Source organism: Lissotriton vulgaris, chromosome 1_1 (genome assembly GCF_964263255.1).
Source record: "Lissotriton vulgaris chromosome 1_1, aLisVul1.2, whole genome shotgun sequence".
In the NCBI taxonomy this organism is placed as follows: domain Eukaryota; kingdom Metazoa; phylum Chordata; class Amphibia; order Caudata; family Salamandridae; genus Lissotriton; species Lissotriton vulgaris.
This window is the reverse complement of record NC_141685.1, coordinates 755380680-755397027: the sequence shown is the minus strand read 5'-3', so window position 1 is coordinate 755397027 and position 16348 is coordinate 755380680. Positions and strand designations below refer to the sequence as shown.

The window sequence follows — 16348 nt, the reverse complement described above, 5'->3', positions numbered from 1 at the left end:
CAGGCTGCAAACAGAGTAAGGAGGCTTACCGCAACAGACGCGAGTAGTCGTCTCAATGTTCCGAACGCGGAACCGGTCCGATAAGGAAAGGACCAATGGGAAGGAGTAATATAGGGATGTCAAGGGGTCACGTGATGGGGTTACGAAAAAAAAGTTACGTACGGCGGGGAACGAAGCCAAAACTAATGTAATTAGCAATACAAATAATGTGGTGCACCACGGGAAATGTTACCGAAAGCTAAAAAATATTAAATAGCGGTAATCCGCATTCTTAAGACGCGCGTAGAAGCGTCGCGGTCAAAGGAGTTGTGATTGGTCCATAGGGGTCATGTGGTATGACTAAGGAAAATAAACAAAGATGAGTGCAAGAGTGCAATGTGCGGCCAGCGCACGTATCACAAGCTCAGGGTGTAGTGAATGAAATACATTGCACCTTTAGATTACGAGTGAACAACTGGGTGAAATTAATGGTTGGCGGCATATAAACATAAGCCATCGTGATAAAAAATGAAAATGAAAATATGCATAAAGCAGTGTTCGCTCACAAAGCTGAAGTACGTCAAAAACTGGTAAACATAGATTGTATAATACAAAATAGGAGTATCAAATTCTGAATAGTCAAATATCATCCATAGAGGAGTCTGGGATCACTCATCCAGCCGATAGAAGTGTCTAAAGTTACAGGAAACATGCAAATTCAATTCGATCATTGATCCCTGCTGGTTGGAGGGAATTCAGTTTCTTGATCCAGTGAAATTCTGCTTGAAGTCGTTGTTTCGTTGGATCAATGTCTGGACGTTGCGGGAGTATCTCTAATATGGTAAATTTTAGTTGAGTGATTTGGTGATTGTTTTCCAGCCAGTGTGTTGCTACTGCTGATTTCATGTTTTTTGTCCGAATATTACTTTTGTGCTCTGATATTCTTGTCTTGATCTTCCTTTCCGTCTGACCAACATAAATTTTGCCGCATGGGCATTTGATGGCATAAATCACATTTTTTGTGTCACAGGTTCCAGTATATTGTAAATCAATTTTGTGGCCTCTGGTTGGATGCATGAAAGTATTGCCAGGTATTATATTGTTGCAATGTATGCAATTAAGGCATTTGAGCATGCCTTTAGATGACATTTTCATTACTTTTCTGGCACTCAGTGTCTCTTTGAGATTTCTAGATCTTTTGAAAGCGAACGTCAACTGTTCACTGTAGAGGTTGGTTAGGTCAGGTTCCATTCTGATCAAGTTCCAATGGTGGTTGATTATTCTCTTGATTTGAGTTGATGTAGTTGAGTATTTTAACACACGAACTGTTTTGTTTTCTTTTGATGGAGAGTGAGGTGTTAACAGTTGATCTCTTGTGAGGTTCGTTACTTTTTTGATGGATTCCTCAAGGACATCTTTGGGATATCCACGTTTTTGATATTGTTGAAATTGATCATTCAGGGTTTCTTCCAATCTGTGAGGGTCTGAGGTGATTCTTTTGAGACGAATGAATTGGGACGTGGGTAAATGTTTTTTGAGAGTTTCAGGATGAAAGCTTTGGTACAGCAAGCTGGAATTACGATCAGTGGGTTTTTTATACACTTGAGTGTGCAGTTTTTGATTGGTGATGGTTATCTGTACATCCAAGAAAGAGATGGTTTCTTTTTGAACAGTATGTGTGAACTTAATCCTTGGGTTTAGTTGATTTATTTCCATGATGTTAGTCAAGAGTTGCTCTTTGTCACCTTTCCAAATTAAAAACAAATCATCTATATATCTCTTGAATATTACTAAGTGATCAGTCCAATTGGTGTTGTTCAATATGTTCTCATGTTCAAATTTAGACATGTACAGGTTGGCATACGAGGGGGCCCCCCCGAAACCCATTGAGGTTCCATTACATTGGTTGTAGAACTTGTCATCCCATTCAAAGTAGCTATGATATAGCACGAAGTGCATGAGTTCAGTGAGAAAGATTTTATTAGCTTCACATTGATCATCTCTCAAAAGATTCCATTCGAACGCTTCAAGACCTTCATTGTGTGGTATGGAAGTGTACAGTGACACTACGTCGATTGTACTGAGCCAATATTCAGTGTTAGGTTCCAACTCTATGGTTCTAAGTAAGTTGAGAAAAGACGTAGTATCCTTGATATAAGTTTGCCCTCTTTGTACGATCGGCTGTAAAAAACAGTCTAGGTATTTGCCAATACTATCAGATATAGACCCGCACGCAGACACGATTGGTCTGAAGGGTGGTTTTCTCAAGTCTTTGTGGATTTTTGGTAACATATAAAGTTTTGGCCTCCTTGGGTATTTGGTTACCAAAAATTTGTGTGTTCTTTCATCAATCCATTTTTGTTCTAGGGCATGATCCAGAATTGCTGTGAGTATTTTTTGGTATTCTTCGGTGGGATCTTTGTCCAAAGGAATGTAAGTGTTCACATCATTTACATGTAGGTTGACACTGGATTTATAAAAGATGGTATCCATGACGATCAGGGCTCCCCCTTTGTCTGCTTTTTGGAAAGTGATTTCAGTGTCCTTTGACAACTGTATGATGGTACTCAGTTCATTCTTAGACAAGTTGTTTTTAGTGGTTTTGTTGTAATTGATTTTTTGAATGTCAGTCAGTATCATTCTTTCCACAGTTTCGATAGTTTTGTGAGAATATGGTGCACAGAATGTGCTCTTGGGTTTGAAGACTGTGATGTCAGTGGTATTAGAAGGTGGCGCATCTTTGAAGAAATATTTCAGTTTGAGGTTTCTGAAAAACTTAAAGAGTGCTATCTCAGTTTCCGCCAAATTAGTTTTATATGTAGGTACAAAAGTAGTTCCTTTGTTCAAAACCGCCATCTGGGCTGGTGTCAGAGGTTTAGATGAAATGTTGATCACTAAGTCGGTTTTATTGACTTCTGACTCCTGGTTCGTTTGGCTATTTCTTCGGGAGTTTCTTCTCCCCCTCCTGATGCGATTATAGGTGGTGCGTTGGCTGCAGGGCTGATGTCTAAAAAAGGCTGCTTATTGGTGGATGTGCTAGGTTGTTGGGTTTTCTCAAGGGGTTGTCTTGTCTGTTGAATTTTCTCAATGGGTTGTCTTGTCTGTGCGATGTCAGATTCAGATACTAGACTTTCTTGTGATGAATCCGTGGATGGTTTGGTTTTTGGTTGCTGCCATTTCTTTTGATTATAAATTTCTGCCCAGGTGTACACTTCGTCATATTTATAATCAATTGTGTCTCTTTTGTATTTCCTTACTTTCCGATCATTGACTTCCTTCGCATATTTGTCGAGTCTTTTGTTAACGTCCTCCAGCATTGTTTGTAGATCTGGAAGTTTTTCAAGCTCCTTCTTCATGTTATTCAGATCGACTTCAATTTCTGATAAGACTTTGGAAAGTTCTTGTATGATTAATAGAATTAAATCCAACGAGCATTTGTTCAGGATTTGGTACCACTTTTCCACAAAATTTTTACTGTTCTTGCACAACATCGGTTTCAGAGCGATTCTCAACCCTCTGGGGATTCTCCTATTTTTATGATAATGAATCAATGTGGTCGCGTGTAATCTTTGGTTGATTTCTTTTTTGCTTAGAAATTCAAATTGCCGGATTAATTGCGCTGTAGTAGAGATGTTTGGACTGAAAGTTCTGGTCTCTTGTATGAGTCCATATATTTCTTCTGCCGCTTCAGAAGTGAAAGCTAACAACTCGGCTTGATTGGTAGTTAACTGGGCTATTTCTTCAAACTGCATTTTCAAAAATGTTTTCGGTGCGCTGGGAGATGAGGTAGGCAACAGTCTATGAAAATGGGTAATGGTATCTCCGTGCACTCACAGAATTATTTCAATTCAGTTAGTTTAAGCGCGTTTCCTTGTCGCACTCTGCCAGGAAGTGCCTTAAATCATGTCAACAAAATGTGATGTAGAAATCACTGCAAGGCGCGCATTTTCACATGAAACTGGGGGGTTTCTTCAAAGGCTTGAAATCAAACTGCCAAAACAAACTTGTTTGAATGCTTCATTATGAATTTATTTCATTCCAATAGAGGAAAAATCCATCAGGTGTTATTCATATAATGTGTTCAACATAAATCCTCGCATTGCTTGATGCTTGCCCAATGCATTTCGGGTTAACGAGAGGTAACCCTTCGTCAGGGGCCTATAAATGAAAAACATACAAGACCATCACTTTCAGGCAAAAGAGCCATGGGGTCATAGTGACCAAACATATACAACATAGCATTGATTGGGCCTGTGCCTCATTGCAACATTATCAAACATGCACGCTGCAATATACATCTAAACGTGCAACATAACGTACTTCATGGAACAAATAGTAAAAACGAAAAGAAATTGACAGCGTGAAACATCATTAATCGAGTGCATGGAGTGGGCGGGTGGAGTGCTGAAACCAGGGGTATCCGGCAAATAAATACGAGGAGGGAGAAGTGCGAGCCTAACAGGGAGGCCGGCTGCAAACAGAGTAAGGAGGCTTACCGCAACAGACGCGAGTAGTCGTCTCAATGTTCCGAACGCGGAACCGGTCCGATAAGGAAAGGACCAATGGGAAGGAGTAATATAGGGATGTCAGGGGGTCACGTGATGGGGTTACGAAAAAAAAGTTACGTACGGCGGGGAACGAAGCCAAAACTAATGTAATTAGCAATACAAATAATGTGGTGCACCACGGGAAATGTTACCGAAAGCTAAAAAATATTAAATAGCGGTAATCCGCATTCTTAAGACGCGCGTAGAAGCGTCGCGGTCAAAGGAGTTGTGATTGGTCCATAGGGGTCATGTGGTATGACTAAGGAAAATAAACAAAGATGAGTGCAAGAGTGCAATGTGCGGCCAGCGCACGTATCACAAGCTCAGGGTGTAGTGAATGAAATACATTGCACCTTTAGATTACGAGTGAACAACTGGGTGAAATTAATGGTTGGCGGCATATAAACATAAGCCATCGTGATAAAAAATGAAAATGAAAATATGCATAAAGCAGTGTTCGCTCACAAAGCTGAAGTACGTCAAAAACTGGTAAACATAGATTGTATAATACAAAATAGGAGTATCAAATTCTGAATAGTCAAATATCATCCATAGAGGAGTCTGGGATCACTCATCCAGCCGATAGAAGTGTCTAAAGTTACAGGAAACATGCAAATTCAATTCGATCATTGATCCCTGCTGGTTGGAGGGAATTCAGTTTCTTGATCCAGTGAAATTCTGCTTGAAGTCGTTGTTTCGTTGGATCAATGTCTGGACGTTGCGGGAGTATCTCTAATATGGTAAATTTTAGTTGAGTGATTTGGTGATTGTTTTCCAGCCAGTGTGTTGCTACTGCTGATTTCATGTTTTTTGTCCGAATAGACACTGAGTGCCAGAAAAGTAATGAAAATGTCATCTAAAGGCATGCTCAAATGCCTTAATTGCATACATTGCAACAATATAATACCTGGCAATACTTTCATGCATCCAACCAGAGGCCACAAAATTGATTTACAATATACTGGAACCTGTGACACAAAAAATTTGATTTATGCCATCAAATGCCCATGCGGCAAAATTTATGTTGGTCAGACGGAAAGGAAGATCAAGACAAGAATATCAGAGCACAAAAGTAATATTCGGACAAAAAACATGAAATCAGCAGTAGCAACACACTGGCTGGAAAACAATCACCAAATCACTCAACTAAAATTTACCATATTAGAGATACTCCCGCAACGTCCAGACATTGATCCAACGAAACAACGACTTCAAGCAGAATTTCACTGGATCAAGAAACTGAATTCCCTCCAACCAGCAGGGATCAATGATCGAATTGAATTTGCATGTTTCCTGTAACTTTAGACACTTCTATCGGCTGGATGAGTGATCCCAGACTCCTCTATGGATGATATTTGACTATTCAGAATTTGATACTCCTATTTTGTATTATACAATCTATGTTTACCAGTTTTTGACGTACTTCAGCTTTGTGAGCGAACACTGCTTTATGCATATTTTCATTTTCATTTTTTATCACGATGGCTTATGTTTATATGCCGCCAACCATTAATTTCACCCAGTTGTTCACTCGTAATCTAAAGGTGCAATGTATTTCATTCACTACACCCTGAGCTTGTGATACGTGCGCTGGCCGCACATTGCACTCTTGCACTCATCTTTGTTTATTTTCCTTAGTCATACCACATGACCCCTATGGACCAATCACAACTCCTTTGACCGCGACGCTTCTACGCGCGTCTTAAGAATGCGGATTACCGCTATTTAATATTTTTTAGCTTTCGGTAACATTTCCCGTGGTGCACCACATTATTTGTATTGCTAATTACATTAGTTTTGGCTTCGTTCCCCGCCGTACGTAACTTTTTTTTCGTAACCCCATCACGTGACCCCCTGACATCCCTATATTACTCCTTCCCATTGGTCCTTTCCTTATCGGACCGGTTCCGCGTTCGGAACATTGAGACGACTACTCGCGTCTGTTGCGGTAAGCCTCCTTACTCTGTTTGCAGCCTGCCTCCCTGTTAGGCTCGCACTTCTCCCTCCTCGTATTTATTTGCCGGATACCCCTGGCTTTCAGCACTCCACCCGCCCACTCCATGCACTCGATTAATGATGTTTCACGCTGTCAATTTCTTTTTGTTTTTACTATTTGTTCCATGAAGTACGTTATGTTGCGCGTTTAGATGTATATTGCAGCGTGCATGTTTGATAATGTTGCAATGAGGCACAGGCCCAATCAATGCTATGTTGTATATGTTTGGTCACTATGACCCCATGGCTCTTTTGCCTGAAAGTGATGGTCTTGTATGTTTTTCATTTATAGGCCCCTGACGAAGGGTTACCTCTCGTTAACCCGAAATGCATTGGGCAAGCATCAAGCAATGCGAGGATTTATGTTGAACACATTATATGAATAACACCTGATGGATTTTTCCTCTATTGGAATGAAATAAATTCATAATGAAGCATTCAAACAAGTTTGTTTTGGCAGTTTGATTTCAAGCCTTTGAAGAAACCCCCCAGTTTCATGTGAAAATGCGCGCCTTGCAGTGATTTCTACATCACATTTTGTTGACATGATTTAAGGCACTTCCTGGCAGAGTGCGACAAGGAAACGCGCTTAAACTAACTGAATTGAAATAATTCTGTGAGTGCACGGAGATACCATTACCCATTTTCATAGACTGTTGCCTACCTCATCTCCCAGCGCACCGAAAACATTTTTGAAAATGCAGTTTGAAGAAATAGCCCAGTTAACTACCAATCTAGCCGAGTTGTTAGCTTTCACTTCTGAAGCGGCAGAAGAAATATATGGACTCATACAAGAGACCAGAACTTTCAGTCCAAACATCTCTACTACAGCGCAATTAATCCGGCAATTTGAATTTCTAAGCAAAAAAGAAATCAACCAAAGATTACACGCGACCACATTGATTCATTATCATAAAAATAGGAGAATCCCCAGAGGGTTGAGAATCGCTCTGAAACCGATGTTGTGCAAGAACAGTAAAAATTTTGTGGAAAAGTGGTACCAAATCCTGAACAAATGCTCGTTGGATTTAATTCTATTAATCATACAAGAACTTTCCAAAGTCTTATCAGAAATTGAAGTCGATCTGAATAACATGAAGAAGGAGCTTGAAAAACTTCCAGATCTACAAACAATGCTGGAGGACGTTAACAAAAGACTCGACAAATATGCGAAGGAAGTCAATGATCGGAAAGTAAGGAAATACAAAAGAGACACAATTGATTATAAATATGACGAAGTGTACACCTGGGCAGAAATTTATAATCAAAAGAAATGGCAGCAACCAAAAACCAAACCATCCACGGATTCATCACAAGAAAGTCTAGTATCTGAATCTGACATCGCACAGACAAGACAACCCATTGAGAAAATTCAACAGACAAGACAACCCCTTGAGAAAACCCAACAACCTAGCACATCCACTAATAAGCAGCCTTTTTTAGACATCAGCCCTGCAGCCAACGCACCACCTATAATCGCATCAGGAGGGGGAGAAGAAACTCCCGAAGAAATAGCCAAACGAACCAGGAGTCAGAAGTCAATAAAACCGACTTAGTGATCAACATTTCATCTAAACCTCTGACACCAGCCCAGATGGCGGTTTTGAACAAAGGAACTACTTTTGTACCTACATATAAAACTAATTTGGCGGAAACTGAGATAGCACTCTTTAAGTTTTTCAGAAACCTCAAACTGAAATATTTCTTCAAAGATGCGCCACCTTCTAATACCACTGACATCACAGTCTTCAAACCCAAGAGCACATTCTGTGCACCATATTCTCACAAAACTATCGAAACTGTGGAAAGAATGATACTGACTGACATTCAAAAAATCAATTACAACAAAACCACTAAAAACAACTTGTCTAAGAATGAACTGAGTACCATCATACAGTTGTCAAAGGACACTGAAATCACTTTCCAAAAAGCAGACAAAGGGGGAGCCCTGATCGTCATGGATACCATCTTTTATAAATCCAGTGTCAACCTACATGTAAATGATGTGAACACTTACATTCCTTTGGACAAAGATCCCACCGAAGAATACCAAAAAATACTCACAGCAATTCTGGATCATGCCCTAGAACAAAAATGGATTGATGAAAGAACACACAAATTTTTGGTAACCAAATACCCAAGGAGGCCAAAACTTTATATGTTACCAAAAATCCACAAAGACTTGAGAAAACCACCCTTCAGACCAATCGTGTCTGCGTGCGGGTCTATATCTGATAGTATTGGCAAATACCTAGACTGTTTTTTACAGCCGATCGTACAAAGAGGGCAAACTTATATCAAGGATACTACGTCTTTTCTCAACTTACTTAGAACCATAGAGTTGGAACCTAACACTGAATATTGGCTCAGTACAATCGACGTAGTGTCACTGTACACTTCCATACCACACAATGAAGGTCTTGAAGCGTTCGAATGGAATCTTTTGAGAGATGATCAATGTGAAGCTAATAAAATCTTTCTCACTGAACTCATGCACTTCGCGCTATATCATAGCTACTTTGAATGGGATGACAAGTTCTACAACCAATGTAATGGAACCTCAATGGGTTTCGGGGGGGCCCCCTCGTATGCCAACCTGTACATGTCTAAATTTGAACATGAGAACATATTGAACAACACCAATTGGACTGATCACTTAGTAATATTCAAGAGATATATAGATGATTTGTTTTTAATTTGGAAAGGTGACAAAGAGCAACTCTTGACTAACATCATGGAAATAAATCAACTAAACCCAAGGATTAAGTTCACACATACTGTTCAAAAAGAAACCATCTCTTTCTTGGATGTACAGATAACCATCACCAATCAAAAACTGCACACTCAAGTGTATAAAAAACCCACTGATCGTAATTCCAGCTTGCTGTACCAAAGCTTTCATCCTGAAACTCTCAAAAAACATTTACCCACGTCCCAATTCATTCGTCTCAAAAGAATCACCTCAGACCCTCACAGATTGGAAGAAACCCTGAATGATCAATTTCAACAATATCAAAAACGTGGATATCCCAAAGATGTCCTTGAGGAATCCATCAAAAAAGTAACGAACCTCACAAGAGATCAACTGTTAACACCTCACTCTCCATCAAAAGAAAACAAAACAGTTTGTGTGTTAAAATACTCAACTACATCAACTCAAATCAAGAGAATAATCAACCACCATTGGAACTTGATCAGAATGGAACCTGACCTAACCAACCTCTACAGTGAACAGTTGACGTTCGCTTTCAAAAGATCTAGAAATCTCAAAGAGACACTGAGTGCCAGAAAAGTAATGAAAATGTCATCTAAAGGCATGCTCAAATGCCTTAATTGCATACATTGCAACAATATAATACCTGGCAATACTTTCATGCATCCAACCAGAGGCCACAAAATTGATTTACAATATACTGGAACCTGTGACACAAAAAATGTGATTTATGCCATCAAATGCCCATGCGGCAAAATTTATGTTGGTCAGACGGAAAGGAAGATCAAGACAAGAATATCAGAGCACAAAAGTAATATTCGGACAAAAAACATGAAATCAGCAGTAGCAACACACTGGCTGGAAAACAATCACCAAATCACTCAACTAAAATTTACCATATTAGAGATACTCCCGCAACGTCCAGACATTGATCCAACGAAACAACGACTTCAAGCAGAATTTCACTGGATCAAGAAACTGAATTCCCTCCAACCAGCAGGGATCAATGATCGAATTGAATTTGCATGTTTCCTGTAACTTTAGACACTTCTATCGGCTGGATGAGTGATCCCAGACTCCTCTATGGATGATATTTGACTATTCAGAATTTGATACTCCTATTTTGTATTATACAATCTATGTTTACCAGTTTTTGACGTACTTCAGCTTTGTGAGCGAACACTGCTTTATGCATATTTTCATTTTCATTTTTTATCACGATGGCTTATGTTTATATGCCGCCAACCATTAATTTCACCCAGTTGTTCACTCGTAATCTAAAGGTGCAATGTATTTCATTCACTACACCCTGAGCTTGTGATACGTGCGCTGGCCGCACATTGCACTCTTGCACTCATCTTTGTTTATTTTCCTTAGTCATACCACATGACCCCTATGGACCAATCACAACTCCTTTGACCGCGACGCTTCTACGCGCGTCTTAAGAATGCGGATTACCGCTATTTAATATTTTTAGCTTTCGGTAACATTTCCCGTGGTGCACCACATTATTTGTATTGCTAATTACATTAGTTTTGGCTTCGTTCCCCGCCGTACGTAACTTTTTTTTCATAACCCCATCACGTGACCCCCTGACATCCCTATATTACTCCTTCCCATTGGTCCTTTCCTTATCGGACCGGTTCCGCGTTCGGAACATTGAGACGACTACTCGCGTCTGTTGCGGTAAGCCTCCTTACTCTGTTTGCAGCCTGCCTCCCTGTTAGGCTCGCACTTCTCCCTCCTCGTATTTATTTGCCGGATACCCCTGGCTTTCAGCACTCCACCCGCCCACTCCATGCACTCGATTAATGATGTTTCACGCTGTCAATTTCTTTTCGTTTTTACTATTTGTTCCATGAAGTACGTTATGTTGCGCGTTTAGATGTATATTGCAGCGTGCATGTTTGATAATGTTGCAATGAGGCACAGGCCCAATCAATGCTATGTTGTATATGTTTGGTCACTATGACCCCATGGCTCTTTTACCTGAAAGTGATGGTCTTGTATGTTTTTCATTTATAGGCCCCTGACGAAGGGTTACCTCTCGTTAACCCGAAATGCATTGGGCAAGCATCAAGCAATGCGAGGATTTATGTTGAACACATTATATGAATAACACCTGATGGATTTTTCCTCTATTGGAATGAAATAAATTCATAATGAAGCATTCAAACAAGTTTGTTTTGGCAGTTTGATTTCAAGCCTTTGAAGAAACCCCCCAGTTTCATGTGAAAATGCGCGCCTTGCAGTGATTTCTACATCACATTTTGTTGACATGATTTAAGGCACTTCCTGGCAGAGTGCGACAAGGAAACGCGCTTAAACTAACTGAATTGAAATAATTCTGTGAGTGCACGGAGATACCATTACCCATTTCTATAATCCTAACTGTCTCAGAGAACATAGTAGAAATTCAAGTTTAGTATGCCTGATCTGATAAAATACATCTTTTAGTGAAGTTGGTTTTAACATTCTGTGTTTGCAAATACCACTTTTAGAAAGTAGGTATTTGCTTGTCTAACCTTTCAAGCCTGCCTCTGCTAGGTTGTGTATTCCTTTGTCTGGTTTTGTGAGTGACAAGGCAGGGGGATTCCAAGAGACAGGATGAGTCACCCCAGTGGAGAATAGAGAGATCTGCATCTAGATGGGAGGGAGGAGTTGCACCTGAACCTTGAATAGGGCTGTGCCTGCCTTTCACAATGCTGGCTCCACGTCCTGGGGAGCGGCTGATGTCTCTGCCCTGCACACTGTAAGAAGAGAAGGAATCCTGTAAACAAAGTGCTCCAGGACTGTACTTGCCTTCCACAATGCTGGCTCCACCTCCTGTGGGGCGTCTGATGTGCCTACCCTGCACTGTGAAAGGAAAGGAGAAGTCTGGTAAACAGAGTGTTTCAGATCTGGTTTAGACTGGGCAAAGGCCCCTCTCCCCTCAGAGAACAAAGGATTTGGGGGTATAAATATTGGGACCCTGATCCCATGAAATTAGATCACTTTTGGACTACAAGAAGAAACCTTTACTGAGGAGAGGAACCTGAAGAAACTGAGGAGAGACTATTACCAAGCTCAAGTGCTGCTTGGGAGATTGGCCTGCAGTGGTTGCCTTACTGCCAAAGGAAGGAGAAAGGAACTTTGTGTACTTTGCTTTCAACTTGTGAATGATCTCCAAGGGCTTGGAAAAGAGCTTGCCTCCTGCTGAAGTCTCAGGGACAACAAACCTCAACCCCCAGCTCCCCAGAGTTCTTTGGAGGTGCCTGCTGCTATTTTGGGCCTTCTGAGGGACTGCGTGTCACACGGAGCTGGAAGCGCGACTCATCGAAGAAGAAGCGCCTCGCCATTGCTGTTCCTGCCGTCGCAAGTCCGAAGGAGGGTGTCGTCGCTGGAACTGACGCACTGCACCGCATCGAGAGAAGCGTGACGCAATGAAGAGGATACAGTGGTAGTACAGAAAGACCTTTCGCATACAATGTGGACAATTGATACAACCACATTTAGGTGAATTAACACAGTTAAATTCACAAATTATATTCAAATAAATGTGGAGGTTTATGCAAAAAAGGCGTTGTGCGTCGACTTTTCGATCCTAGTTGGTCTAACCGTTCCGTAGGACCATCTTCAGGACAGAACAGTTGCACAGGAATATCTAATATAAACATAACAACAAAAGCATAAATAATACCCTAAGGTACAAGGAGAATTATGTAGTCGGCTCCCAACTCAAAGACAACAAAGTAAACAGAAAGGCCAGCGTCATGCAGCTAGTTAAGTCACCGCCTAGTGATTATTCCATTCACTGCATCACCAATAGCATGCAAGATATGAACCAAAACGTGATCTATTGAAAACCTTATTCCAAAACTCCATACATGTCCACAAGAGTATAGGATATCGACAGTGAATTACTCACATGTCTCATGAATCAGACCCAATGCTAATCTAGTGAGAAATAAAATTACAATAAAATAAACCAAAAATAAAAATAAAACAATCCACAGAACATGTAGCACTGGGTAGGTAAATAGTTACGTCTCATACTCATGAAGATATTACTCAAGTTTGAAACAAGCCAGACTGGTCATCTAAAGAATAATACCAAAAGCCTTGTTACCAAAGTGAGCCTCACATTGAACCAACAGAGTTAATATAACACCCAAGTGTGAGACACATAAGTAACTTACGTATCGGAAAGGCACCATATAACCTGGGGGTATGGAATATTGCATACCAGCATTAGTCCACCGACGAATAAAGAATGACAAATAAAGCAACAACAACTGTATTACACAAAGGATTCTTACTTCAGCGGCAGAGGAACCAGCAGTACTCAGTCCCGGAAAACCCGACAAAATGTCCAGGAATCACCGAAAGGATGCTAGCCTCGTGGTAAAGACGCCGTACGAACATGACGTCACAAGCCAGCTACTCCGGCGGCCATCTTGTAGTGGAACAAACGGTATACAGGATCCCAACTACTACAAGCATTTACATCAACAGTGTTAGGTGTAAACACATGTGATAGTAAATCGAACAGGAATGTGTACCCCTATTTTTATATCAGTTTTAAAGAATTACAAAAACAAACACAAAGTGCATAAAAATATCAGCCATAACATAATGGGTCTCAACTATCGGATCAAATACGTTCTTGCAAATTCCACATACAGTGGCACCCCTTCAATAGTGGAAAAACTCCCCCTAATGAGTGCCAACTCAATAACCACCCACACCAACTTGACACATGTAAAGATGTTAGAATCAGACACATAGGCGTGTGTCCATCAACATAGGTCAAAACTATTAGACTGACCAACATTATATGAAAAAACTCAGCCGAGTGATTTCATGACCCCATAACACAAAGCATCCCTCTATCGAGAGGGCTATAGTCAAGATTAAGAAAGATTAAGTTAAGGTACTAGTCCTAGGCTCAACGTAAGCTTTTACGTTGAGCCTAGGACTAGTACCTTAACCAATCTTTGGGGCTTGACACCTGTCATGGGACATTTTCCCTGTGGTGGGTGTACGGCATGTGCAACCACTGAGGTAATAAAGACTTGCTGTTTAAATGGTAGACAAATAACATTGAAACATCATTCTAACTGTATGACTAAAAATGTAGTCTACTGTATACAGTGTCCTTGCGCCCTAAACTACATTGGAAAAACAACTCAAGAGATAAAAAACGCATCATACAACATCAATCACGCATTCGGTGCAATGTAAATACAGCTCCTTTGGTAGAACAATACAACAGTATGTCACATAAGCCATCTGAAATGAAGTGGTTTGTCCTTGAAGTTGTAAAAGGTACAAGGAGAAGACAGAATGTAGACAAGTTGCTCACGCAGAAAGAAAACATATGGATCTGGTTGTGTAATACGGTTGAAAACGGTTTGAATGCCCTTATTGAATGGCATACATTGGCCACTCTGACATAAACTATGGCATTCAGTGCATGTCCTTACTGTACATAAACAATCCAAGGCATTTTGCTTTTTTCTTGTGTGCTGCTCGAGGCAGCACACAGGAAAAAGCAAAAACAAGGCAAAATAATGCATTTCTCCTCGTTTTGTCAACTTAAGAACAGGTTTTCCCTGGTCTTAATTTTGGTGCTGCCTCCTATGTAAGCTCCCCTTGTACACAGGCGGCAGCATCAAAATCAATGGGTGTTGCATTGTAACGCCCACCACAACACCCACCGCCCACTCCTTTCACACTATATACAGCATGAAAGGGTGCCTTATTTACAAGGCAGCGTTGAGTCACGGTTTAATGCTGCCTTTTAAATTAAGGCTAAGCACCTATCGCAACCATAACGTAGTTTAAAAAGTGACATTGTGGTGCTTGTACACATGCCCCTCTATGCGCTATGGCTGAGACTGGATGGAGCCTGTGCTCTCTTCTCCTGGTCACACGCGTCTTCAGCAGGTGCGCTATCCCCTAGGGCAGATTTGCAGAGGACTGGAACCTGCAATCTCCATTTTATACACAAATAAAGGTGTCGAACACAATAGCTTTCTGCACTACTTTAAAGTATTTAAATCTCTGGCTTGGCCTCCTTTCCCACGGAAAGTTCTTCTCAGTGGCAGCGTGCCACTCAACAAGCACATTTACCTTACTTGAGGGGTGTATGGGGGGTGGGGGGGGGGGGGCGCTTGCGTAGACGTGCCGCCTGCCAAGTTTATCTGCTGCCACTACTTCAACGTAACTGTAGAAAAAAACCAAGCCCTGAGGTGCACCTTCTATCTCTCTCTCTCTCTAGGCATTCTTATCTAGCAGGCATCGGCTCGCCAACAATGCGAAATATATTGAAAATATCATTAACTGGGGGTTTGTTTGCACTGGCTAACATACAACCCAGAGAGCAAAAACACGGAAATGTAGCCAGCACAAATGCATCTGGTGATTTTAGGCTTATTGTGAACGCTTGAAACCTATAATTATCAGTGATTAATATGTAAAAAAAAAGAAAAAGTCTGCCTAATCTTGATCTCACTTCATGCTCCTTTTTTGCACCACCCGCCCTTCTTAATTTCACTCTTACATGTTCTTGTTCCTACCATCTTTCTCCATATCTCACGGTGTCCCATCTTTCGCTTCCTTCTCCTTTCTCCCTTCGTCACTCCCACTCTGGCACTAAATCTGATGACGACCCACAAATAGCGTCACAAATTAAGCACCGAGTAAAATGCGTTCCGATACTGTCCCCTAATGTAAATTAAACCTTCCCAAGATTCCGGTGTGAGGCTCTGAGTGTACCTGAGTGGCGCTGCCGCTCCCTGCAGCAGGCACGAGACCAATTCCTCCTTCACACTCTGACTGACGGGTCCTTTCCTCCAGCCTCACCTTGTGTTGTCTGCACCAGAAACGTCGTGGCAGGTGCTTTTTATCTCGGCGACGCACCCTTACTTCGACTTAGGAAGGTTGTAAAAAGGAGGAGGGAACCAAGAGAAGCAAAACAAATGTTGGAAGTTTCCTGTCCCTGCCTGCCCCCTCCGCAAATGGTGCAATTATTAGGAATTTTGTCTTGCTCCACCCAGGTCGCAAATAAGCCTGTCACGAAACCACCTGGCGAGGTTCAAACATGGACTTTGGTAAAATAGTTCAACAAGTT

General features: G+C 41.1%; 1 protein-coding gene across 1 annotated transcript in view; it reads right to left on the bottom strand.

The window, feature by feature from the left end:
- LOC147747769 (uncharacterized) overlaps nucleotides 1-16348 on the bottom strand; it is an 802967-nt gene that overhangs the window by 408650 nt on the left and 377969 nt on the right. The window contains exon 46 of the mRNA XM_086926120.1: nucleotides 15994-16077. Within this exon, the coding sequence (XP_086782246.1) occupies nucleotides 15994-16077 (84 nt within the window). The remainder of the gene's footprint in view (nucleotides 1-15993; nucleotides 16078-16348) is intronic.